This window comes from Thalassophryne amazonica, chromosome 3 (assembly GCF_902500255.1).
Source record: "Thalassophryne amazonica chromosome 3, fThaAma1.1, whole genome shotgun sequence".
NCBI lineage: Eukaryota > Metazoa > Chordata > Actinopteri > Batrachoidiformes > Batrachoididae > Thalassophryne > Thalassophryne amazonica.
In genome coordinates this window covers 31,207,910-31,235,887 of record NC_047105.1, presented here as the reverse complement: position 1 = coordinate 31,235,887, position 27,978 = coordinate 31,207,910, and the positions used below count along the sequence as shown (strand labels likewise).

Here is a 27,978-nt window from a genome sequence, read left to right as displayed (position 1 = left end):
TAATCCTCCTCTCAACAACAACAAAACAAAAAAACAAACAAACAAACAAAAAACTAATTTTTGATACCTGATTACCTGCATTTTGGGGGTATTGAATACCCATTTGGGGCTTGAAATCAGGTGTAACTGGGGGTAACAGTAGCAGGAACATAATGAGCAATTGGGAAAAATTTCACATTTCAAATTTTTGTGACATGATAAATTCATGAGTCAAAAAAATTGAATAATCAGATGTAATTGGTGCAAATCTGCCACAATCTTGTGTGAAATTGAGAGTGGATAATCAGGTACAATATGCAGCAATTGTAACTTCATGTTCTCTGAGCAGGAGCCTCCTTCTGATCCTCCTCCAGAACATGAAACCCATGAAAAGTGTGTCGCGCTCTTCAACACCAGACAGTTTGGAGAGTTTAGAAGAGAAATTTGAGCTTTTGTGGAAGTGTGTGTGTGTGTGTGTGTGTGTGTGTGTGTGTGTGTGTGTGTGTGTGTGTGTGTGTGTGTGTGTGTGTGTGTGTGTGTGTGTGTGTGTAGCAGTACAAGGAGGTAGCACAGCCATCATATAATGGGAATTGTATGTAATTGTGTATAATTAGCAATAATCGTTACAACCGTATGTACAATGTAAAACCAAAGATGCCTGCCTTAAAATTATAAGTGAAGTGAAAAAATATAATTTCTTCTTCGAACATGATTTTATGTTATCTTGATTAAAAATTCCATGTTGACAAGGATAACAAGGAATTTTTTGACATATTCTATTTTATAGTGTAATCTGATATAAAATATTAGGCAACCGTAACAACTGTGATTAGATACACATTTTGTACTGTCAATTGTGTTGTTAGCATGGCCCAAGCACAGGGTCACCCCTTTGACTCTCGTCTGCTTAAGGTTTCTTCCTTAGTATCATCAGAGGGAGTGTTTCCTAACCACTGTCACCTGTGTTCTTGCTCTAGGGCAGTGGTGAGTAGGCACAGCTAACCAAAATGTTAGCTTCGATAACCGCTAATCAGCTAACTGAAAAGTTATCTTTTATAAAGTTAAAGCGATAAACCACCAAAAAATTTATCGGAAGCTACAGCTAACCGCTAACCTTCAGTATTGTCTCCGGTACACTCTCAGGTACTAACAAGCCAACTGTGAGTTTAAACACCGCCAACGCTTCTGACAGATCAAAGGCGATCACAAACCCAAACACAGCCAATGAGTCAGTGCTGCGGTCTTTGTGCACCCTGCCCACTGCTGTAGGGAAGCATCATTTACCTTGATAGCATACAGCGGTCCAGCGATGAGGCAGATATCTTGAAAAGAAAAGCTGGTTTGGCTTATGGTTTTGATTTATAAATCAAATGAATCCAGATAGAATAACTACATTAATGTCAACTCTTAAAATGTACAAGGTGAAATATAACACTTATATGTTAATTTTAAAATAATGCACTAATTATGAAGATTTGCACATTAACACACAGATGCCCAAAGGGATTATGGGTAAACTGAGCATCCGCTCATACTGATTGGTTAACTAATTCAATCTATGTAAAAACCAACACAAGTGAATGTAACGTGTTGGTGTTTACAAATAAATGTGCTTTTGTAAAATATGTCATTTTTTCATTTGTTAAAAAAAAGGCATTTGCAAAACCGAAAAGTCTGTTAAGTTGTCATTCAGGTCGACAACCATGTGATATAACCATGCGCCAGTAGATGTCAGTGTTCTATGCATTTTGACTCCAGTTATATCACATTCTGGCAGCCAGGCCCCTTCTGCTGGGGTAGAGTTGAGCTCAGATCTTCTCATTTGCCTCACTGCTGCAAAATACATAGCAGACAGGAACCAACAGGGTTTATAAATGTTTTTCACCGCTACTAACAACGCAAAAAAAACCAAAAACGTTAGTGGTCTAAAAGTTATCAGAGCTAAATTTATCAGAAGAAAATTGGTTCGCTGATGGTTTTTGAAGTTAGCTGAAAAGCTAATCCGCTTACAAAAAAGTTATCTTCGCTAATTAGCGATTAGCAGAACTGTGCCCACCACTGCTCTAGGGTTTGGTAAGGATAGACCTTACTTGTGTGAAGTGCCTTGAGGCAGCTTTGTTGTGATTTGAAATAAATTGAATTGAAATTGAAATTACAGCTACAATTAAAAAAAATGAATCAAGTCACTGTGAGTGTTAAGCTTAAGGGGAAAAAACAAATTGCAGAACAGGATTAATAACAACGAGGAGATGGACAGAACAGCGTTATCACTGAGGAATGTACCTGTGGTTTGATTTAAAGCTCCGCCCCGTCACCCAACTCACCTGAAGGAAATGAGGAAGTGTTTTTTTCACTGCATTAGGAGAGGTAAGGGATGAGGAATGCACACCTGCTCCAGAAAACAGCTGCAGCAAAGCCTGACTTCAGGCTGACGTGAGTTTTTCAAACACCAAGACTCAAAGGAAGTTTCACGGAGTTTCTGGGTAAGTGAGTAGAACGACGACTGCCTGCTTGTGTCTGTAGGTCGGTTCTGATGAGATGGCATCGCGAACAGAATATGACCTCTGCTGTCCGGCGTGCCACGACATCTTTAAGGACCCAGTTGTCCTGCCGTGTGGACACAGCTTCTGCAAAGGCTGCTGGAAGAGCTGCTGGAGAGAAAAACAAACATTCAGGTGCCTCGTTTGCAAGAAAAGATCTCTGAAGTTAAAACCACCTCATAACTTGGCGTTGAAGAACCTGTGTGAGGTCTTCTTACAGGAGAAAACCCAAAAGGCTTCACTGGGACCTGACCTTCTCAGTCTGCAGTCTGAGAAACTCAAACTCTTCTGTTTGGACCATCAGCAGCCGGTTTGTGTCATTTGTCAAGATGCAATAACCCACAACAACCACAGGCTCAGGTCCATCGCTGAAGTTGCTCAGGAACACAAGGAAGACCTTCACAAATCCCTAAAGATCTTACAGGAGAACCTGAAGCTCTTTGAAGAAGTTAAAGGAAGGTTTGACCAAACAGCAGAACACATTAAGGTCCAGGCCCGACTCACAGAGAGGCAGATTAAGGAGCAGTTTGAGAAGCTTCATCAGTTCCTGAAAGAGGAAGAGGAGGTCAGGATGGTTGCTCTGATGGAGGAAGAGGAGCAGAAGAGTCAAAAGATGAAGGAGAAGATTGAAGCTCTGAGCAGAGAGATAGCAGCACTTTCAGACATCATCAGAACCACAGAAGAAGAGCTGAGAGCTGAAGATGCCTCATTCCTGCTCAACTACAGCGCTATAGTAGAAAGATTCCAGCAGCACCTCCTGCTGGATGATCCAAAGCTACACTCGGGAGCTCTGATAGATGTGGCCAAACATCTGGGCAACCTGACCTTCAGCATCTGGAACAACATGAAGGAGATGGTCTCCTACACTCCTGTGGTTCTGGATCCAAACTCTGCTCACCCAGAATTGATTCTGTCTGAAGATCTGACCAGGGTGAGGTTTGGATCATTACAGAAGCTTCCTGAAAACCCAGAGCGGTTTGACTGCTACCCCTTTGTCCTCGGCTCTGAGGGCTTTACTTCAGGGACTCACAGCTGGACCGTGGAGGTTGGAGACTGTCCAAACTGGTTTCTGGGAGTGATAGCCGAGTCTGACCAAAGGAAGGGAGACAAACTGTCAGAATTTTGGCGAATAGGCTTCTATGATGGTAAATACACGGTACGCTCCACATCGGATCCCTACGCTACTCTTCCAGTGAAGAACCAGCTCTGGCAGGTCAGAGTTGATCTGGACTGGAACAGACGAAAACTGTCCTTCTCTGATCCGGAGTCCAACACACACATACACACATTCACACACACTTTCATGGTCAGACTGTTTCCATACATCAGCACGAACACAGATCTCACATTGAAGATATTACCAGTGAAACTCTCAGATAGACCGGCACCGCAGGGCTTTACTTTGAGCAAAGACAGAAGATCAAATGTCCACCCACATTCAGCTCAGTCCATCTAAACAAGGATTTCCCCTAACTTGCAATATAAACGGAGATGGGGCATAAGGAAGAACCACGCGAGGAACTGTAGAATCACTGAAACACACCTGGTGGTATGTCGGATCTTTAACTTGGTAGGAGAAATGTTTCTTTTATTCTTTCATTCATTTTCTGTTGCTTATTCTCTTTTTGCCTTCCTGTTCTGGTGTGTTGAAAACAGGATTTACCCGTTTTATGTTCCATTCCAGCAACTCTCAGGAAGCCTAAACATTTATTTTCATTTGGAAAGACGGTTTATTGTTTTTTTTTGTTGTTTTTTTTTCTGAACCTCTGTAGATAAATGTGACATTTATGTGCTCAAGAATAAAATTATTTTTGGTGGTCTATGCTGTGTTGCATTTTTTAAAGCCACTTCTTCATTTTGTGCATCAGCCTATTTTAACACTAACCACACAGGGGAATTCCAGGTCACCAGTGCAGCACAGGAATGTGAGCGGTGTCTTTGTTGTAAGATCTTGTTTCATTTAATGTATGGAGATTTGGGTGTGCCGTTTTTGTTGTTGTTACTATGTTCAGTTTTCGTGACACAGTACAGACTGGTGACGTCTTGGAGGATCCGTGATGACGCTTGTCACTGCACCCACCACACCACAGAACCGCCCCGGGTCTAGGATGGCACTACCCAGGCAGGCAACCAGTCCATTGTCACTTCTCAAAGGTAACCTCTCTGCAGCAGTCAGGTGAAATGTGGGCATCAAATTGGCTGTTTCCAGTTGCTGGGGTCCTCTGAAAAACGAGCCACACTGCCAAAATGCAGTGGGTGATGTTGGCTCACAATGCATGTGATACTCCCCATCTGGGTATCCTTAATGCAGCTGTCACATCATGACGATTTAGCCAGTGTATGCCAATGTATCAAAATGCTACCAATACACCTTCAGTAAGTTCTGAGGTTCAAAGCACGTTTCTCTTCAGTTAGAAACACATTTTGGGTACGCAGACATTATCTCGATGTATTTCAACTTATGAGTAACATACAAGTAACGTGTGTCAACAATCAACAATTTTTCGACAACCTTGCCGTACTACAGTGTATACCATAGTGCTTCATCGTGCTCTTAACTTATACAAAACTTACCCAAAACTTATTTAATGTATGCCAGTGTATTCTCCAAATTTTTCATATGTCGGCATACGCAGGCTAAATTGTCAAAGTGTTGACAGGGTCTTAAGTAACTGTTGATTTGACACAAAGTCATTCAAGCTGTACATAAGGATTCTCCAAAGATATCTAGTGCAAAAGGTGCCCAGTAGCCACTTCAGGTCATTGGTTAACCTCCAAGTCTCACCACCATGCTGTACGACAGGAGGAACGAGAACCCAACAAACTTGGACTTTCATTTTCCTGAAAATGCCTCCATATCTCGAATCAAACCTGGTAGAAGACTGATTTGTAGCAACGCTAGTGGTAGCAGTAATAGTAGGTGTAGTAGTTGTACGAGGTCTGTCCGTAAAGTATAGGTCCTTTTAATTTTTTTCAAAAACTATATGGATTTCATTCATATGTTTTTACGTCAGACATGCTTGAACCCTCGTGCGCATGCATGAGTTTTTCCACGCCTGTCGGTGACGTCATTCGCCTGTGAGCACTCCTTGTGGGAGGAGTCGTCCATCCCCTCGTCGGAATTCCTTTGTCTGAGAAGTTGCTGAGAGACTGGCGCTTTGTTTGATCAAAATTTTTTCTAAACCTGTGAGACACATCGAAGTGGACATGGTTCGAAAAATTAAGCTGGTCTTCAGTGAAAATTTTAACAGCTGATGAGAGATTTTGAGGTGATACTGTCGCTTTAAGGACTTTTCACGGTGCGAGACGTCGCGCAGCGCTCTCAGGCGGCGTCATCAGCCTGTTTCAAGCTTAAAACCTCCACATTTCAGGCTCTATTGATCCAGGACGTCGTGAGTGAACAGAGAAGTTTCAGAAGAAGTCGGTTTCAGCATTTTATCCGGATATTCCACTGTTAAAGGAGATTTTTTTAATGAAAGACGTGCGGGCGGATTGCAGCGTCGGCTCGCAGCCGCCGCGACGCTCCGCCACAGGAAAAACACCTCTGTTGGAAGCCTTGAGGACACGTTGGAACATCTCCAGCTGATAAACAATTTCTCATATACTCACTCCACTGAAAGCCATCAAAAGCCAACTGGATTTTACAAATGGTTATCAACACGGAGGTGTTTTTTCCTGTGCCGCCGCGCCGCGTCGGCTGCGTCCCGACGCGCGGACCCGTCCGCACGTCTTTCATTAAAAAAATCTCCTTTAACAGTGGAATATCCGGATAAAATGCTGAAACCGACTTCTTCTGAAACTTCTCTGTTCTCTCACGACGTCCTGGATCAATAGAGCCTGAAATGTGGAGGTTTTAAGCTTGAAACAGGCTGATGACGCTGCCTGAGAGCGCAGCGCGACGTCTCGCACCATGAAAAGTCCTTAAAGCGACAGAATCACCTCAAAATCTCTCATCAGCTGTTAAAATTTTCACTGAAGACCAGCTTAATTTTTCGAACCATGTCCACTTCGGTGTGTCTCACAGGTTTAGAAAAAACTTTGATCAAACAAAGCGCCAGTCTCTCAGCAACTTCTCAGACAAAGGAATTCCGACGAGGGGCTGGACGACTCCTCCCACAAGGAGTGCTCACAGGCGAATGACGTCACCGACAGGCATGGAAAAACTCACGCATGCGCACGAGGGTGCAAGCATGTCTGACGTAAAAACATATGAATGAAATCCATATAGTTTTTGAAAAAAATAAAAAGGACCTATACTTTACGGACAGCCCTCGTAGTTAGGGATGCACCGATCCCGATACCAGTATTGGGTATTGGCCCGATCCCGTATTCATTTACTCGTACTTGTAATCAGAAAATGTCTCCAATACTCCGTGACCGGATAGCCCTCTACAGCAGCGTGGTGTCAGTCTCTCAATGTAGGATTTTCATGCACACACGCCAACATTTCCAGACTATAAGATGCTACTTTTTCATATGTTTTGAACACTACGGCTTAAACAATGATGTGGCTAATTTATGGACCTTTACAAGATTTCATGTAATTTACTCATAAGTCGAAATACGTTGGTCAATGCTGTTCATTAATTGGCTGAAAGTCACAGTCCTCGTGCGGAGAAAATTCACACAGAGTAAATAAAGTCTTACCTGTTCATGGAATTCATTATCATACAATCCTGAAGAAAAATAATCCACACAAAGCCAGTTTGGAAAACAACATCTCAAAATACTTTAATTCTTGGTGTGGCTGAAAAAACGTTCCTCTGTGAGTTTGGCTTTTTGCGCCAGTTCTTCCGTCAGAACTCAGATCATAGTTTCAGTGGCAGAGACTGTCCATCAGGTTGGTGAGTTTCAACCATTGGTGTGGGTGTTCAGGCCGATGGGAGACCGGCTCGGTCTGCTGCAGGTGTAATTCATTTGCAGAATCTCTGTGGCTCTGCATTCGGATCCTCCGCTCGCTTCAACGAGCTGCACTTTGCGGCATAAGTTGGTTCACTGTGCGCCTCAGTCATTAACGGCTCATAAATAAAATAATGTTAAAATTACTCCGTTTTGTGTGCGCACGATGCCATGTGTGCATACGCCGTGCTCCTCCAATATCATCATCATCATCAATTTTATTTATATAGCGCCAAATCACAACAAACAGTTGCCCCAAGGCGCTATATATTGTTAAGGCAAGGCCATACAATAATTACGTAAAAACCCCAACGGTCAAAACGGCAAGCACTTGGCGACAAAAGGGAGTTTTTTCCTTCCCACTAACAGGAAGAAACCTCCAGCAGAACCAGGCTCAGGCAGGGGCAGTCTTCTGCTGGGACTGGTTGGGGCTGAGGGAGAGAAGCAAGAAAAAGACATGCTGTGGAGGGGAGCAGAGATCAATCACTAATGATTAAATGCAGAGTGGTGCATACAGAGCAAAAAGAGAAACTGTTGTGAAAGTGTCGTGACACGGACCCACAACAGGGGGCGGTAATGAACGGCCAATGGATAAGCCAAAAAGTAACAATTTAATGTTGTGAATCGCACAACGACATACAGACAATAACAATATGGTGGACTGTCAATTATACACAAAGTGACGTGTGGGCAGGCTCGACGATAGAAGACGCCTGGCGAGAGAAGAGCCGGATCCCACACAGCTTCCACCACCAACGGAGCTGAAGAACACCGGAGCCGCCAAGCCCTGCGCCCCAGGTGGCCGCTGTCTTCAGCAGTCAGACCCGGTACTGCTGGCAGAGAACAGAGACAGTCCTGATGAGTGTGAGTTCGCACACTCAGTAATCCCACAGTCTGTATACAGTTAGGAGGGAGAACCTCCACCTCCAATCACACACTCGTGCAGCTCCTGTCTAACCACTTATCTGGTTGGGGTGTGAAGCGAAGCCGTCGCTGGTCAGACCAAACGCCAATCCCATAGATAAGGCAACACCCACAGGAAAACGGCTGCAAAGAAGTTCAGACTATTAGTCAGTGTTAAGTACAGCAGAGAATATTACCTGAATGGTAGCTGATTTCTCGGCAAAGAGGTGGAGTTGCAGTCCGGCCTTTATGGTGATGGTGATGAGATGAATGAGTGACAGCTGGTGCTGATGATGAGTGACAGCTGTCACTCCCAGTGGCTCCGGCGCCCTCTCGTGCTTGAAGCCCGCACTCCAAGCAGGGCGCCATCTGGTGGTGGTGGGCCAGCAGTACCTCCTCTTCAGTGGTCCACACAACAGAAACAGTGCATCATGGGAACCCCCCAGCAGTCTAAGTCTATAGCAGCATAACTAAGGGATGGTTCAGGGTCACCTGATCCAGCCCTAACTATAAGCTTTAGCAAAAAGGAAAGTTTTAAGCCTAATCTTAAAAGTAGAGAGGGTGTCTGTCTCCCTGATCTGAATTGGGAGCTGGTTCCACAGGAGAGGAGCCTGAAAGCTGAAGGCTCTGCCTCCCATTCTACTTTTACAAACCCTAGGAACTACAAGTAAGCCTGCAGTCTGAGAGCGAAGCGCTCTATTGGGGTGATATGGTACTATGAGGTCCCTAAGATAAGATGGGACCTGATTATTCAAAACCTTATAACTAAGAAGAAGAATTTAAATTCTATTCTAGAATTAACAGGAAGCCAATGAAGAGAGGCCAATATGGGTGAGATATGCTCTCTCCTTCTAGTCCCCGTTAGTACTCTAGCTGCAGCATTTTGAATTAACTGAAGGCTTTTCAGGGAACTTTTAGGACAACCTGATAATAATGAATTACAATAGTCCAGCCTAGAGGAAATAAATGCATGAATTAGTTTTTCAGCATCACTCTGAGACAAGACCTTTCTAATTTTAGAGATATTGCGTAAATGCAAAAAAGCAGTCCTACATATTTGTTTAATATGCGCTTTGAATGACATATCCTGATCAAAAATGACTCCAAGATTTCTCACAGTATTACTAGAGGTCAAGGTAATGCCATCCAGAGTAAGGATCTGGTTAGACACCATGTTTCTAAGATTTGTGGGGGCCAAGTACAATAACTTCAGTTTATCTGAGTTTAAAAGCAGGAAATTAGAGGTCATCCATGTCTTTATGTCTGTAAGACAATCCTGCAGTTTAGCTAATTGGTGTGTGTCCTCTGGCTTCATGGATAGATAAAGCTGGGTATCATCTGCGTAACAATGAAAATTTAAGCAATGCCGTCTAATAATACTGCCTAAGGGAAGCATGTATAAAGTGAATAAAATTGGTCCTAGCACAGAACCTTGTGGAACTCCATAATTAACCTTAGTCTGTGAAGAAGATTCCCCATTTACATGAACAAATTGTAATCTATTAGATAAATACACTCAACAAAAATATAAACGCAACACTTTTGGTTTTGCTCCCATTTTGTATGAGATGAACTCAAAGATCTAAAACTTTTTCCACATACACAATATCACCATTTCCCTCAATATTGTTCACAAACCAGTCTAAATCTGTGATAGTGAGCACTTCTCCTTTGCTGAGATAATCCATCCCACCTCACAGGTGTGCCATATCAAGATGCTGATTAGACACCATGATTAGTGCACAGGTGTGCCTTAGACTGCCCACAATAAAAGGCCACTCTGAAAGGTGCAGTTTTATCACACAGCACAATGCCACAGATGTCACAAGATTTAAGGGAGCGTGCAATTGGCATGCTGACAGCAGGAATGTCAACCAGAGCTGTTGCTCGTGTATTGAATGTTCATTTCTCTACCATAAGCCATCTCCAAAGGCGTTTTAGAGAATTTGGCAGTACATCCAACCAGCCTCACAACCGCAGACCACGTGTAACCACACCAGCCCAGGACCTCCACATCCAGCATGTTCACCTCCAAGATCGTCTGAGACCAGCCACTCGGACAGCTGCTGAAACAATCAGTTTGCATAACCAAAGAATTTCTGCACAAACTGTCAGAAACCGTCTCAGGGAAGCTCATCTGCATGCTTGTCGTCCTCATCGTGGTCTCGACCTGACTCCAGTTCGTCGTCGTAACCGACTTGAGTGGGCAAATGCTCACATTCGCTGGCGTTTGGCACATTGGAGAGGTGTTCTCTTCACGGATGAATCCCAGTTCACACTGTCCAGGGCAGATGGCAGACAGTGTGTGTGGCGTTGTATGGGTGAGCGGTTTTCTGATGTCAGTGTTGTGGATCGAGTGGCCCATGGTGGCGGTGGGGTTATGGTATGGGCAGGCGTCTGTTATGGATGAAGAACACAGGTGCATTTTATTGATGGCATTTTGAATGCACAGAGATACCGTGACGAGATTCTGAGGCCCATTGTTGTGCCATACATCCAAGAACATCACCTCATGTTGCAGCAGGATAATGCACGGCCCCATGTTGAAAGGATCTGTACACAATTCTTGGAAGCTGAAAATGTGGTACATAGCCAACTAATAAAGATAGATTGATCATATTTAAGATCGAAGCATTAAATAATGGTAGGGCTTCCTTGAGCAGCCTGGTAGGAATGGGGTCTAATAGACATGTTGTTGGTTTGGATGAAGTAACTAATGAAAATAACTCAGACAGAACAATCTGAGAGAGTCTAACCAAATACCGGCATCACTGAAAGCAGCCAAAGATAACGATACATCTTTGGGATGGTTATGAGTAATTTTTTTCTCTAATAGTTAAAATTTTATTAGCAAAGAAAGTCATGAAGTCATTACTAGTTAAACTTAAAGGAATACTCGGCTCAATAGAGCTCTGACTCTTTGTCAGCCTGGCTACAGTGCTGAAAGAAACCTGGGGTTGTTGTTATTTTCCTCAATTAGTGATGAGTAGTAAGATGTCCTAGCTTTACGGAGGGCTTTTTTATAGAGCAACAGACTCTTTTTCCAGGCTAAGTGAAGATCTTCTAAATTAGTGAGACGCCATTTCCTCTCCAACTTATGGGTTATCTGCTTTAAGCTGCGAGTTTGTGAGTTATACCACGGAGTCAGGCACTTCTGATTTAAAGCTCTCTTTTTCAGAGGAGCTACAGCATCCAAAGTTGTCTTCAATGAGGATGTAAAACTACTGACGAGATACTCTATCTCACTTACAGAGTTTAGGTAGCTACTCTGCACTGTGTTGGTATATGGCATTAGAGAACATAAAGAAGGAATCATATCCTTAAACCTAGTTACAGCGCTTTCTGAAAGACTTCTAGTGTAATGAAACTTATTCCCCACTGCTGGGTAGTCCATCAGAGTAAATGTAAATGTTATTAAGAAATGATCAGACAGAAGGGAGTTTTCAGGGAATACTGTTAAGTCTTCAATTTCCATACCATAAGTGAGAACAAGATCTAAGATATGATTAAAGTGGTGGGTGGACTCATTTACATTTTGAGCAAAGCCAATTGAGTCTAATAATAGATTAAATGCAGTGTTGAGGCTGTCATTCTCAGCATCTGTGTGGATGTTAAAATCGCCCACTATAATTATCTTATCTGAGCTAAGCACTAAGTCAGACAAAAGGTCTGAAAATTCACAGAGAAACTCACAGTAACGACCAGGAGGACGATAGATAACAACAAATAAAACTGGTTTTTGGGACTTCCAATTTGGATGGACAAGACTAAGAGTCAAGCTTTCAAATGAATTAAAGCTCTGTCTGGGTTTTTGATTAATTAATAAGCTGGAATGGAAGATTGTGTTGTGTGGGCCGCCGAAGAGGAGGTACTGCTGGCCCACCACCACCAGAGGGCGCCCTGTCTGGAGTGCGGGCTCCAGGCACCAGAGGGCGCTGTCACCTCACAGGAGCAGCCAGGGTGACAGCTGTCACCCATCACCTGAGACGAGACAGCTGATATCAATCAACAGGGAGGTATATCAGCAGGACGGCATCTCCACCTGATTGCCGAGATATCGCTTTACCAAGGAGGTAACATATCCAGCCGATTATATCAACCTTAATTACCTTTTGCCTTTATACAGAGAGAGAGAAGAGCAGCAGGAAACAGTATTTGGATAAGTACTCACACTCCTGCACTTTAGTGTTTTCCTGACAAGAGGTGGAGGTGGTGTTCCACCCTGTGTGTTGCTGGGTGCAGCCGCACCCACACCTGACTGTTTCTGTTCCTTGCCAGCAGTACCGGATCCGACGAGCGGAGGCAGTGGCCACCTGGGGTTCGGGACTTGGCGGCTCCAGTATCCCCGGGGTTCGGTGGCAGAGGAAATCGGGTGGTTCCGGTTCGACTCGGACAGACGTCTCCTATCGTCGAGCCTGCCCACACGACACCTTTGGAATTCGGTTACTGCTGTATTTGTAATCTGTTGTGTTTGTTGTGTGAATTCACAACAGTAAAACTTTGTGATTTGACTTTCTCCAATGTCCGTTCATTTGCGCCCCCTGTTGTGGGTCCGTGTTCCTACACTTTCCCAACAGATTGTTGCTAATCCTCCGCCTCGGCCCGTGCTACAAGCATTCTGGCAGTTAGTGTGACTCGGGGGTGTTGACTCATTTAAACTAACATATTCATCCTGCTGTAACCAGGTTTCTGTAAGGCAGAATAAATCAATATGTTGATCAATTATTATATCATTTACTAACAGGGACTTAGAAGAGAGAGACCTAATGTTTAATAGACCACATTTAACTGTTTTAGTCTGTGGTGCAGTTGAAGGTGCTATATTATTTTTTCTTTTTGAGTTTTTATGCTTAAATAGATTTTTGCTGGTTATTGGTGGTCTGGGAGCAGGCACCGTCTCTACAGGGATGGGATAATGAGGGGATGGCAGGGGGAGAGAAGCTGCAGAGAGGTGTGTAAGACTACAACTCTGCTTCCTGGTCCCAACCCTGGATAGTCACGGTTTGGAGGATTTAAGAAAATTGGCCAGATTTCTAGAAATGAGAGCTGCTCCATCCAAAGTGGGATGGATGCCGTCTCTCCTAACAAGACCAGGTTTTCCCCAGAAGCTTTGCCAATTATCTGTGAAGCCCACCTCATTTTTTGGACACCACTCCGACAGCCAGCAATTTAAGGACAACATGCGGCTAAACATGTCACTCCCGGTCCGATTGGGGAGGGGCCCAGAGAAAATGTTCCACCTTTGGGGAAAAAAAAACCAAACATTTATGGGATGTGTTTGTGTATGTTACCAGTACATATTAAATTATAAGTTGAAAAAAATAGTGTGGAGAGTAAAAGACTGTTTACAACGTAGCTCAGTGTCACACATTGTAGATGAAAACAGAAACAGGCTCACAGCTAATGACGCAGAGAAGCTTCTTTTCATCAAAAAGAATCTGCTCCTCACATTTTCAAAAAAGGCTTTTAGTCCTCACAGACATAAACAAAGTTAGTGATGGACAGTTCCAGTTCTGTTCCTGGTGTTGTATGTTTTGTAGTGCTGAAGTCCACAGATTACATTTAAGTGCGATGTCTGGCAGTGTCATGTTTGTTAAGAAACACACGGTTAATGTTAAAGGACAATTTGTTGTAGTCAAAAAGTGAAGTTACATGATTTAAGTGAAATGTTTGCAAATCAATCAATCTATCAATCAATTTTTTTATATAGCGCCAAATCACAACAAACAGTTGCCCCAAGGCGCTTTATATTGTAAGGCAAGGCCATATAATAATTATGTAAAACCCCAACGGTCAAAATGACCCCCTGTGAGCAAGCACTTGGCTACAGTGGGAAGGAAAAACTCCCTTTTAACAGGAAGAAACCTCCAGCAGAACCAGGCTCAGGGAGGGGCAGTCCTCTGCTGGGACTGGTTGGGGCTGAGGGAGAGAACCAGGAAAAAGACATGCTGTGGAGGGGAGCAGAGATCGATCACTAATGATTAAATGCAGAGTGGTGCATACAGAGCAAAAAGAGAAAGAAACAGTGCATCATGGGAACCCCCCAGCAGTCTACGTCTATAGCAGCATAACTAAGGGATGGTTCAGGGTCACCTGATCCAGCCCTAACTATAAGATTTAGCAAAAAGGAAAGTTTTAAGCCTAATCTTAAAAGTAGAGAGGGTGTCTGTCTCCCTGATCTGAATTGGGAGCTGGTTCCACAGGAGAGGAGCCTGAAAGCTGAAGGCTCTGCCTCCCATTCTACTCTTACAAACCCTAGGAACTACAAGTAAGCCTGCAGTCTGAGAGCGAAGCGCTCTATTGGGGTGATATGGTACTACAAGGTCCCTAAGATAAGATGGGACCTGATTATTCAAAACCTTATAAGTAAGAAGAAGAATTTTAAATTCTATTCTAGAATTAACAGGAAGCCAATGAAGAGAGGCCAATATGGGTGAGATATGCTCTCTCCTTCTAGTCCCCGTCAGTACTCTAGCTGCAGCATTTTGAATTAACTGAAGGCTTTTTAGGGAACTTTTAGGACAACCTGATAATGAATTACAATAGTCCAGCCTAGAGGAAATAAATGCATGAATTAGTTTTTCAGCATCACTCTGAGACAAGACCTTTCTGATTTTAGAGATATTGCGTAAATGCAAAAAAGCAGTCCTACATATTTGTTTAATATGCGCTTTGAATGACATATCCTGATCAAAAATGACTCCAAGATTTCTCACAGTATTACTAGAGGTCAGGGTAATGCCATCCAGAGTAAGGATCTGGTTAGACACCATGTTTCTAAGATTTGTGGGGCCAAGTACAATAACTTCAGTTTTATCTGAGTTTAAAAGCAGGAAATTAGAGGTCATCCATGTCTTTATGTCTGTAAGACAATCCTGCAGTTTAGCTAATTGGTGTGTGTCCTCTGGCTTCATGGATAGATAAAGCTGGGTATCATCTGCGTAACAATGAAAATTTAAGCAATACCGTCTAATAATACTACCTAAGGGAAGCATGTATAAAGTGAATAAAATTGGTCCTAGCACAGAACCTTGTGGAACTCCATAATTAACTTTAGTCTGTGAAGAAGATTCCCCATTTACATGAACAAATTGTAATCTATTAGACAAATATGATTCAAACCACCGCAGCGCAGTGCCTTTAATGCCTATGGCATGCTCTAATCTCTGTAATAAAATTTTATGGTCAACAGTATCAAAAGCAGCACTGAGGTCTAACAGAACAAGCACAGAGATGAGTCCACTGTCCGAGGCCATAAGAAGATCATTTGTAACCTTCACTAATGCTGTTTCTGTACTATGATGAATTCTAAAACCTGACTGAAACTCTTCAAATAGACCATTCCTCTGCAGATGATCAGTTAGCTGTATTACAACTACCCTTTCAAGAATTTTTGAGAGAAAAGGAAGGTTGGAGATTGGCCTATAATTAGCTAAGATAGCTGGGTCAAGTGATGGCTTTTTAAGTAATGGTTTAATTACTGCCACCTTAAAAGCCTGTGGTACATAGCCAACTAACAAAGATAGATTGATCATATTTAAGATCGAAGCATTAAATAATGGTAGGGCTTCCTTGAGCAGCCTGGTAGGAATGGGGTCTAATAAACATGTTGATGGTTTGGATGAAGTAACTAATGAAAATAACTCAGACAGAACAATCGGAGAGAAAGAGTCTAACCAAATACCGGCATCACTGAAAGCAGCCAAAGATAACGATACGTCTTTGGGATGGTTATGAGTAATTTTTTCTCTAATAGTTAAAATTTTGTTAGCAAAGAAAGTCATGAAGTCATTACTAGTTAAAGTTAAAGGAATACTCAGCTCAATAGAGCTCTGACTCTTTGTCAGCCTGGCTACAGTGCTGAAAAGAAACCTGGGGTTGTTCTTATTTTCTTCAATTAGTGATGAGTAGAAAGATGTCCTACTTTTACGGAGGGCTTTTTTATAGAGCAACAGACTCTTTTTCCAGGCTAAGTGAAGATCTTCTAAATTAGTGAGACGCCATTTCCTCTCCAACTTACGGGTTATCTGCTTTAAACTACGAGTTTGTGAGTTATACCACGGAGTCAGGCACTTCTGATTTAAAGCTCTCTTTTTCAGAGGAGCTACAGCATCCAAAGTTGTCTTCAATGAGGATGTAAAACTATTGACAAGATACTCTATCTCACTTACAGAGTTTAGGTAGCTACTCTGCACTGTGTTGGTATATGGCATTAGAGAACATAAAGAAGGAATCATATCCTTAAACCTAGTTACAGCGCTTTCTGAAAGACTTCTAGTGTAATGAAACTTATTCCCCACTGCTGGGTAGTCCATCAGAGTAATGTTATTAAGAAATGATCAGACAGAAGGGAGTTTTCAGGGAATACTGTTAAGTCTTCTATTTCCATACCATAAGTCAGAACAAGATCTAAGATATGATTAAAGTGGTGGGTGGACTCATTTACTTTTTGAGCAAAGCCAATAGAGTTTAATAATAGATTAAATGCAGTGTTGAGGCTGTCATTCTCAGCATCTGTGTGGATGTTAAAATCGCCCACTATAATTATCTTATCTGAGCTAAGCACTAAGTCAGACAAAAGGTCTGAAAATTCACAGAGAAACTCACAGTAACGACCAGGTGGACGATAGATAATAACAAATAAAACTGGTTTTTGGGACTTCCAATTTGGATGGACAAGACTAAGAGTCAAGCTTTCAAATGAATTAAAGCTCTGTCTGGGTTTTTGATTAATTAATAAGCTGGAATGGAAGATTGCTGCTAATCCTCCCCTCGGCCCGTGCTACGAGTGTTCTGGCAGTTAGTGTGACTCGGGGGTGTTGACTCATTTAAACTAACATATTCATCCTGCTGTAACCAGGTTTCTGTAAGGCAGAATAAATCAATATGTTGATCAATTATTATATCATTTACCAACAGGGACTTAGAAGAGAGAGACCTAATGTTTAATAGACCACATTTAACTGTTTTAGTCTGTGGTGCAGTTGAAGGTGCTATATTATTTTTTCTTTTTGAATTTTTATGCTTAATAGATTTTTGCTGGTTATTGGTGGTCTGGGAGCAGACACCGTCTCTACGGGGATGGGGTAATGAGGGGATGGCAGGGGGAGAGAAGCTGCAGAGAGGTGTGTAAGACTACAACTCTGCTTCCTGGTCCCAACCCTGGATAGTCACGGTTTGGAGGATTTAAGAAAATTGGCCAGATTTCTAGAAATGAGAGCTGCTCCATCCAAAGTGGGATGGATGCCGTCTCTCCTAACAAGACCAGGTTTTCCCCAGAAGCTTTGCCAATTATCTATGAAGACCACCTCATTTTTTGGACACCACTCAGACAGCCAGCAATTCAAGGAGAACATGTGGCTAAACATGTCACTCCCGGTCCGATTGGGGAGGGGCCCAGAGAAAACTACAGAGTCCGACATTGTTTTTGCAAAGTTACACACCGATTCAATGTTAATTTTAGTGACCTCCGATTGGCGTAACCGGGTGTCATTACTGCCGACGTGAATTACAATCTTACCAAATTTACGCTTAGCCTTAGCCAGCAGTTTCAAATTTCCTTCAATGTTGCCTGCTCTGGCCCCCGGAAGACAACTGACTATGGTTGCTGGTGTCGCTAACTTCACATTTCGCAAAACAGAGTCGCCAATAACCAGAGTTTGATCCTCGGCGGGTGTGTCGTCGAGTGGGGAAAAACGGTTAGAAATGTGAACGGGTTGGCGGTGTACACGGGGCTTCTGTTTAGGGCTACGCTTCCTCCTCACAGTCACCCAGTCGGCCTGCTTTCCCGGCTGCTCGGGATCTGCCAGGGGGTAACTAACGGCGGCTAAGCTACCTTGGTCCGCACCGACTACAGGGGCCTGGCTAGCTGAAGAATTTTCCACGGTGCGGAGCCGAGTCTCCAATTCGCCCAGCCTGGCCTCCAAAGCTACGAATAAGCTACACTTATTACAAGTACCATTACTGCTAAAGGAGGCCGAGGAATAACTAAACATTTCACACCCAGAGCAGAAAAGTGCGGGAGAGACAGGAGAAGCCGCCATGCTAAATCGGCTAAGAGCTAGTAGCTACGCTAAGCTAGTGGATTCCTAAAAACACGCAAAGTGAATAATGTGTAAATAATTTAGAGGTGATTCAGCAGAGGGAGTGCTTTAGTTAAGGCACGTAAAGATTACACTGGGAAACAAATCGTAATCTAGATAACTAGATCAATCTAACTGCACAGATTAAACAGCTAACAGATACAGAAAAACACCGCTGTGCTCCGGAACAGGAAGTGATACAATACCGCAGTGAGAGCCAACCACCAGTAGAGGAAGGAACAACTGATGAATAAAACATGTTTTCAAAGTCATCATAAAACTGTAATGGTATCATTAAGTATTCGTATCGGTACTCTGTATCAGCAAGTAGCAAAATGTATGTTCTCGTACTCATTCTGAAAAAAGTGGTATCGTTGCATCCCTAGTTGTAGTATAATGACTCATTCTTGATCTGTGGTCTGTACTGACCATCGGCCAATATTTCCAGAATTGCTCTTCTTATGTAATTCCTGGGGCATCACAAAAATGTTTCCTGAACCCTCTCGACCATCTCTTCTGGTACTGGTGATCATCCAGATCTTTTTGCCCTGCACAGTCAGCTTTCCTCTTTGAACATTTTGTGCCATGTCCAAATCTGCATTACGGTTGGTGCATTTTTTAGCAAATTCTGTCACAAATGCACGCTGCACAGTTCTTGTTTGACTGTGTTCAAGCAAACTCTAACAGACAAAAAAGCCTTTTGTTTTCCAGAGAATGGAAATTTCAAAAGAAAAAATATTAAACATTAAGGCCTTGTCACATCTTGATTTTTCCAGCGCATGCCGACCATATTAAAAACCCTGGCATATGTGGGCGTATGTAGGGCTGCAACGATTAGGAATTTCTGGAGAGGATTAATTGTCAGACATATAGTAGTTGTGATTGATGAATATATTGTCTATTTTTTTCCTTTATATTTCTACTATCGTAGTATATAATTAGCTTTAATGATACACATTCTGTGCTGCACTGTACACTTTAATGAATAAGAGCAATTTAAGGACGTTTTGAACAACAAGAAATAGACAAAGACATTAGTATCTCCTCCATTCCTTAAGAGGATTTATTGTGATAAACCCTGGGGTGGATGAAATCCGTCCTGAGTACCTTAAGTCTCTGGATGTTGTGGGACTGTCTTCGCTGACACGCCTCTGCAACATCGCGTGGCGATCAGGGACAGTGCCTCTGGATTGAGAGACCGGGGTGGTGGTCCCTCTGTTTAAGAAGGGGGACCGGAGGGTGTATTCCAACTATAGGGGGATCACACTCCTCAGCCTCCCCGGTAAGGTCTATTCCAGAGTACTGGAGAGGAGAATTTGACCGATGGTCGAACCTCGGATTCAGGAGGAGCAGTGTGATTTTCGTCCTGGTCGCGGCACACTGGACCAGCTCTACACGCTCCATCGGGTGCTCGAGGATTCATGGGAGTTCGCCCAACCACTCCACATGTGTTTTGTGGATCTGGAGAAGGCGTTCGACCGTGTCCCTCGGGGCACCCTGTGGGGGGTGCTCTGGGAGTACCGGATCTGGGGTCCTTTGCTAAGGGCTATCCGGTCCCTGTACGACCGCAGCAGGAGCTTGGTTCGCATTGCTGGTAGTAAGTCAAACCTGTTTCCAGTGCACACTGGCCTCCGCCAGGGCTGCCCTTTGTCACCGGTTCTGTTCATTATTTTTATGGACAGAATTTCTAGATGCAGCCAGGGTGTAGAGGGGGTCTGGTTTGGGAACCACAGAATCTCGTTTCTGCTGTTTGCGGATGATGTGGTTCTGTTGGTTTCGTCAAATCAGGACCTTCAGCATGCACTGGGGCAGTTTGCAGCCGAGTGTGAAGCATCCGGGATGAAAATCAGCACCTCCAAATCCGAGGTCATGGTTCTCGACCGGAAAAAGGTGCTTTGCCCTCTTCAGGTCAGTGGAGTGTCCTTGCCTCAAGTGGAGGAGTTTAAGTATCTCGGGTCTTGTTCACAATTGAGGGATGGATGAAGCGTGGGATCGATAGACGGATCGGTGCAGCATCTGCAGTGATGCGGTCGCTGTATCAGACCGTCGTGGTGAAGAGAGAGCTGAGTAGGGGGGCAAAGCTCTCGATTTACCGATCGATCTACGTCCCGATCCTCACCTATGGTCATGAGATTTGGCTCATGACCGAAAGAACGAGATCGCGAGTACAAGCGGCCGAGATGAGTTTCCTCCGCACGGTGGCTGGGCGCTCCCTTAGACATAGGGTGAGGAGCTCGGTCACTCGGGAGGAGCTCGGAGTCGAGCCGATCGGGAGGTCTGGGCGGCTTTGCTTGAGCTGCTGCCCCCGTGACCCAACTCCGGATAAAGCAGAAGAAAATGGATGGATGGATTTATTGTGATCAATCTGCTGCAACAGGGCAAGCACTGAAGCAAACTCACATTCGCCAAGAGCCAGTTGATGGGATGCACCAGCTGCTGTTGCACCGGATGGTGATTGTGCTGGTGTGGTCTTTCCAAGTTTGGCGTATTGCTGTGGGTGGTGGGTCTGTAGATGTTGTTTCAGATTTGTTGTGTTAGTGCTTTTGACCAGCACTTTTTTATGGCAAAGTTTACATATCGCTTCCTCCACGTTACTGGGCTCTCCCTTATCGTTAGGCTTAAAACCAAAATGCATCCACATTGATGCCGTGGTATGTGGCTTTGGAACCAGAACCTCCTCACCCTCCATGTTATTATCCTAGCATCGCTAACCATCTGACTAAGACGAGAAGGAAACAGAGTGATTAAGGCAGCGAGGCAGCGAGGCTGTGTCCGGCTGCTGACGTCAGATCACTTGTCTCAGCAGGTGATTTCATTGACGATCAGGTGTTTATGTTCAGGGGAGAAGCTCATCAGCAATCCACCTGCTGAGGTGATTGGTTGCAAGTAAAACCTGCAGTGTCTCGGCCCTCGCTGCCCACCCTTGCACTATAGGAATGTAGGCTGTCCCCCCGACAACCCGAACCAAAGCTGGCGAGGCAAGTAGTCCAGCAGGGAGACCAGACTCCAAAGGCTCAAACAGTGCAGCAGTGCCTGAGTAATGTTCAGAACAGGTTGCTGCAACAATCCGCATCACCCCACCAGGAATTCGCCACATCCTCCCACCACACACCTTGACCTCACCAGAGGCAGACCAACAGGTTGACACACTAGCCTGATGACACGAATGTAGTGCCCGCACAACCACTTTGGGGGCCTCAAACACAGATGGCAAATCAAACAATGTGGGACCATGTTGGCCAAACAGCTCCTGGTAGCACTTGCGTATGATGTTCATCCCCAAAACACCGGGAGCTGGCGCAAACCCGCCACCAGGAGGATCCCGGACCACAAGGACCCCACATTGCGGCATCAGCTTGCTACAAAACTCAACCGGAAGCTCCAAATAGCCAATATAGGGGATAGCCAGGCCATTGGCTGCTCTGAGCTGAAGCCATTGGCAAGACCAAAGTCTCTCCTCGCCCCATGGCTTAAAATGTTGAAGGAAGAAACTCTCTGTAATTGTAGAGACCATAGAGCCAGTATCCACTAAACAAGGGACACTGACTCCACCCATGCTCACAGCTAAATGGGGACAAGATGACACCAATTTAGCAACTTCAGAATTGCCAACGGCAAACTTTGAGCCTGTGGCTACACCCTCCGAACTGTGGCTCTGCAATCTGGCGGGAACTAGTTTTCCGCCGGTTCAACAGAATGGGTCTGCCGTCTGGTCATCCGTGCCGAAGGAGAAGACTGAGTGCCTGAGGCCACATGAACCCCATCACACTCCCTAGCAAAGTGACCGGGTTGCTGACATCGGTCACGAATAAGAGGGCCACGATGGGAGCGACTATGCTGGTGAGGGCTGCGTAACTGGGAGATGCTCTGAGTGAGCTGATTAAGCTGCTCCTGCTGGAGTCTGAGCATCTCCCTCATCTCAGTCAGCTCAGACCCATAGGATGGATTAACTGTGGGGCCACCGTTGATACCATACTGAAAGCCGAGCAGTGAAGGAACAAAAGAACTATGACCCCGAGAACCCCCAGACAGACCTTTCCGTTCCCACCGAATTGCCTCACCCCGGACCTCAAGCAATGTAGCAGTCGGCTGCCCGCGCACATATTGTTTCAACTCCCGACGAAGGGAGCCATCACTAACATGCTCTACAAATTGATCGCGTAGCAGGGCGTCAGCATTAGGCATGTTGCCCGGGGCACGTTGTTTAACAGCCGCCATTAAATGCATTAATGCTAACGAAAACTCCTGCAACATTTCACCTTCTTGTTGTCGTCGGGAGAAGAACGCTTCCTGCAGAGCAACATAGGAATCACAACAACCATACAACTCCTGCAACACTGCAATGATTTCATCTGGATCTTCCCGCTCTTGCCTCAACCAAAATTTAATCTCTTCACGTGCCTCCCCCTCAAGATGATCAAACAAAAAGAATGCCCTATCAGATGTGGATAGGTGACGTGCTCTCATACAAGCCTCTACCTCCTCAATCCATTCGCTCAGTCCTATCCCTGATCTTCCCCTAAACATAGGGCATTTCTGGTCCCGAGGTACCAAAACTAACCTCTCAGGAAGGGGGGTCTCAGGAGGTCCAGCAGACACCGAAGTGCTAGGTCCCAACCCAACTTCGGCCCACTCCTGTCGTAACCCCTCATGTCTGCCTTTAACTGAGCGACTAACTCTCTTAATTCCTGTAACTGTTACTCCATGGCTACAACTCACCCCCCCCCCCCCCAAAAAAAATGATGATACCTTACCAATTGCAAACCCACTGCTGCTTTGCCTCAAAACAAAAACAAACACAAATTAAGGAACACAGGTCTCTGCTCCCACCCTATGAGAATCCTTTTCGTGATGCCAGAATGTGGCGACCCCTACAGGTCACCAACAAAAAAAAAAAAAGAGAGAGAGAGATTCTCAAACTAGGGTAAGGAAAAACAAGCAGAGGCGTGGTCCCAAATTACAATAACTCAGTTTTTATTTTCAATTATTTAAAATGGCCAACTTGTGTTGTGGTTAAAAATTAATTAACAAACAAAGCATGGAGGGATTGATCAGCAGCAAGGGCTTAGCGGTGAAAAGGAGACACCAGTAGTGATGGTCCCTAAAGAAAGAAATACGCACCCCAGTCACACGTGACACACACACCACGATCACACTGTGAAGGTCCAATCCTGCGGGGTGGGTGAAGCACAACACACCAAAATTGAGGGATCCAACACCCTGGGCCCCTACACCACCACCGTTGCCCCACAACTGAACAACAAATAAAAGAGATCAAAACAATCCCCCCCATGAGACATAGTTAAAAAAAAAAAGATTTAAAATTAACCACAAACTAGACACACACAAAAAAAAAACACATCAGCCAATATTAAAAAATAAACACAATATACGTGCAGTTAAAAGAAAAAGGATAAAATAAAAGAACAAAAATTACTAGACCCTAATCCAAACCCCCACAAGCGCTACTGCACAAAGAGGCCTGGATATGTTGCGGGTGTCTAAGTTAGCCACCAGGGAGATATGCTAACATTAACACGTGCAGACAACACGCTAAAACCAAGTAAGGCAAAGCAGCAGCGGTCTCATGCAGCCGGTCCAGAGCCACTGTCCACACCAGAGATCTGCCATGACATCACAAATTATTAAATTACTACAAAAAAAAAGCCAGAACATATGCATTGCTAACACATTTAGCTACATACCAAGCAAGGAGCCGCTTAATCACAGGAAGGGAGGGAGGAGTGCCACAGCTGCTGATGCCGCCGTAACGACCTACTGATCACGTTTCCCCCCACAACACGATAACCACAGATTTCCTGCCTGCTGTAAATTTACAGATATAATAAGCTATAGCCTCATTTAGCCGTCTTGCAGGCAGTGCGATTACAGCAACGTACCTCAGCTGCAGAAGACGAGGCGCACACCAAATAACGCACAGAAGGAGGCTGGCAACTCGCTGCATGATGACATGCTGCACCAGCAGTGAGGCAAAAGAAACCAAGTGGTGGAAGTGGAGCGGCTAAGCGTGCCCGCTCAATACCATGCCGAACCAGGAAGGGCCCACCCATAAGGCACCACTCCTTTTGAAGTGCGCCCCTAACGAGGATTGGATGAACCAAATGACAATCAGGGGAGAGACAGGGAATACTCCTCCTGCTACACTTTTAACAGGATACCATACCGAACAACATCATGACATTAGTGCCGCGGAGATAGGAATTCAGAACAGTAACACACAGTACATTTTAAATGAACATCCTTTTTAAATTTTAAATTTTAAATGAACTTATGTTGTTTTTTTTTTGTCTTTTAGTACTATATATGTAATGTGTGGGTGCGTTAGTCCCACCTCAGTGCATGACCTAGAGGTCAAGTCTGTCCGGAGGCTTAATATGCCTCCTGCTCTGGGAGAAGGCCCGGACCTGTAACTCACAGTTTGGCGAGGTCACAGTCTGTGGGGAAGATGGTAATGGCTCCTGGGCTGATGACCTCAGAGATGTTGCTGGGCTGTTGATGACCTCCTCCGTGCTGCTCCGACTCAGATGCCCCACTACAGCTGCGCCCGTGTCCTCAGGCCGCTCAGGTGGCCGTTCCGTGTGGGCTGGTGGCTGCGGAGGTGCAAATTCCGCTGGTCGGAGATCAACTCTGTTGCGGCAATAAGCCGTTCCCTTCACGTTGACGAGGTATGACCGCGGCCCTACCTGCTGCAGGCAGACGCCTCTCCTCCATCAGCCCGTCCTGTCACCAGGAAGTGGCTTCATCCTGATGGGCTGGCTCACGTTCAGTTCTGGTAGGTCCCTCGTGGATCTGTCATACAGCAGCTTTGCAGCCTGACGCTTCATTCTCAGCTTGTCAGTGACCCCAGTGACGACCCGAGGCTCCAGCAGCTGGTCGGCCACAGGGAGAAGAGTTCTCATCCTCCGCGACATCAGCCGCTGTGCTGGGCTGCAGTGCATACCCTCCGTGGGCGTATTCCTCCAGTGTAGAAAAGCCTTCCAGGGGTCCTCGTCACCACGGTCCGCCTTTCTGCACAGACCCTTCACAATTTTTACTGCAGACTCCACTTTGCCGTTGGCCTTCGGGTGTCTTGGGGAAGACATGATATGTTCAAAGCCCCACTCCCTCGCAAACGCACGAAACTCTCCACAGTCGAAACTGACCCCCACAGTCAGAAATGACGCGGTCAGGGATGCCATACCGTGCAAACTGTGCTTTGCACCGTCGGATAGTTGTTTCAGCTGTTAGGTCTGGGAGAAAATCAATCTCCCAAAAGTCAGAATAGTGATCCACCATGAGCAGGAAGTCTTGTCTAGCGTAGCTGAACAGGTCCATGCTCACCAGCTGCCAAGGACGCGTGGGGAGCGGGTGTGACATCATGGTCTCTTTCTGTTGCTCATGTGCATACTCATTGCACACTGAACACTGCTGTATGTAGTCTTTGATTTCCCCCTGCATATTAGGCCAGTAGAGAGTGTCGCGGGCCTGTCGGTAGCAAGCCTCACCTCCCACGTGGTTGTAGTGGATCCGTCTCAGCATCTCAGGACGCATAGCTTTCGGGATGATGACATGCTGGCTCCTGAAAAGCACACCGTCCTGCGCACTTATTTTGTCCCTGATGGCCCAGTATTCTCTGATGGCCCTGGGACTCTCCTCTTTGTGCATTGGCCATCCCTCCAACACAACTGACTTGAGTGTTTGGAGACACACATCCACTTCTGTGTGTCGTCGAATCTGGGCAAGGCGCTGGCCGGTGACGTTTAGGTAGTCTGCTTGCTGGATGACTGCCGTATCCTGCTGCTCCTGCTGCATGCTGCAGACCATGTCACGTCTGTACTGAAAGTCCGTCCCCTGCGGCGGGGTGGTGGCCCTGCTCAGTGTGTCACTGATGTACATTTCAGGGCCCAGCTTATACACCACCGTGAGGCAATAATTCTGGAGTGTAAGGAGCATGCTTTGAAGGTGCTTAGGTGCGCTGAGGAAGGGCTTAGTGAAGATTGACACTAGTGGGCGGTGGTCGGTCTCCGCAGTAACATCACTCCTCCCATATAAGTAATAGTGAAAGCGTTGGCAGGTGAATACAATGCTTAGGCACTCCTTCTCGATCTGCGCATAGTTCTGCTCTGTCTGGGTCAGCGTGCAAGAGGCAAATGCAACCGGCTGTCCCCCTTGTAGTAGACAACAGCCCAAACCTGTCTGGCTGGCGTCGCTCTGTATGGTGACAGGCTTGCTGACATCATAGTAGCGCAGAACTGGCACTGCTGTGACTAGTGTCTTGATCTCCTTCATGGCAGCATCATGCTTGGGCAACCAGTGCCACGGCACCTCTTTGTCCAGCAGTCTCCTCAGTGGCTCACACACTTCCGACAGGCGGGGCATGAACCTTGACAGATAGTTAACAAAGCCAACACAGCGCTGAACACCTTTTGCATCCATGGGGTTTGGCATGTCTTGGACTGCCCTGACCTTCTCTGGGTCAGGCTTGAGGCCCTCCGCTGACAGGATGTGGCCATGGAAGCGGACCTCTCTCACACGAAACTACAACTTTTTTATGCTCAGCCTCAGCGTCACTTCCCTGCATTGGTCCATTAGAGCCAAGAGGTTTGCATCATGGTCCCGAACCGCCTCCTCCTCCTCGTCCCCACAGCCGACTATGAGGATGTCATCGGCTATGGGCTCAATCCCTCTCAGGCCAGACAGCAGTTCATGTTGTTTCCTCTGATACAGCTCTGGAGCGACTGACACGCCAAAAGGGAGTTTCAGCCACCGCATTCTACCCCATGGAGTCCAGAACGTAGTCATCAGGCTACTCATCCAAGCGACACTGTTAGAACGCGTCACGCGCATCCACCAGGGTGAAGATATGCGCCTTTGGCAGCTTGTATAGCACATCATCTAAAGTGGGCATAAGGTAGTGGGACCTTCTCAGGGCGCGGTTGAGGGGTTTAGGGTCAATACATAGTCTCAACTTGTCCGGTTTCTTCACTATGACCAAATTGCTGATCCAGTCTGTGGGCTGTGTGACTGTGGTTAGGTGTCCATCCTTTACATATTGGTCGAGCTGAGCTGCACCTTAACAGCCGCTTTGAGGGCCACAGGAACGTTCCTTGGTGCGCACTGGACAGGTGCCACAGACCTATCCAACACAAACTGTACAACGCCGGGCAGTGATTCGACTGGGCTGTTGAACACGTCATTGTAGGTGTTAATGAGACTGTCCTTGGTTTGTGCACCTGTCTTACAGTGCTCCACTTTGTTCAGCTCATCGGGGATGGTGAAGCATATCAGGCCGAGTCTCACGCATGTCTCCCCTGAAAGCAATGGCTTCTGACTGGTGCGCACAATCTCAAAGTCCAGTTTATGTGCTCTGCCTCCAATGACACACTGTGTGCTATAGACACCCATTGAGCTCATCCACTCGCTGTTGTACAGCCTCAGTCTGGTGAGACTTTTCTTAAGAGGCACTCTTGGTGCCAGTCTAATCTTATCTGTAATGCTCATCACGTTGCAGGTGGCGCCAGAGTCAAGCTGGCACTGCTGGACCCCTCCGAGCAGTGGAAGGTTTATGAACCACT

At 45.4% G+C, this 27,978-nt stretch overlaps 1 protein-coding gene across 1 annotated transcript; it reads left to right on the top strand.

The window, feature by feature from the left end:
• Positions 1-2,309: 2,309 nt before the first annotated feature.
• LOC117507889 (tripartite motif-containing protein 35-like) lies at positions 2,310-4,073 on the top strand. The gene has a single exon (XM_034167656.1). The coding sequence runs from the start codon at positions 2,518-2,520 to the stop codon at positions 3,973-3,975; it is 1,458 nt and encodes a 485-aa protein (XP_034023547.1). The 5' UTR covers positions 2,310-2,517; the 3' UTR covers positions 3,976-4,073.
• Positions 4,074-27,978: the final 23,905 nt, after the last annotated feature.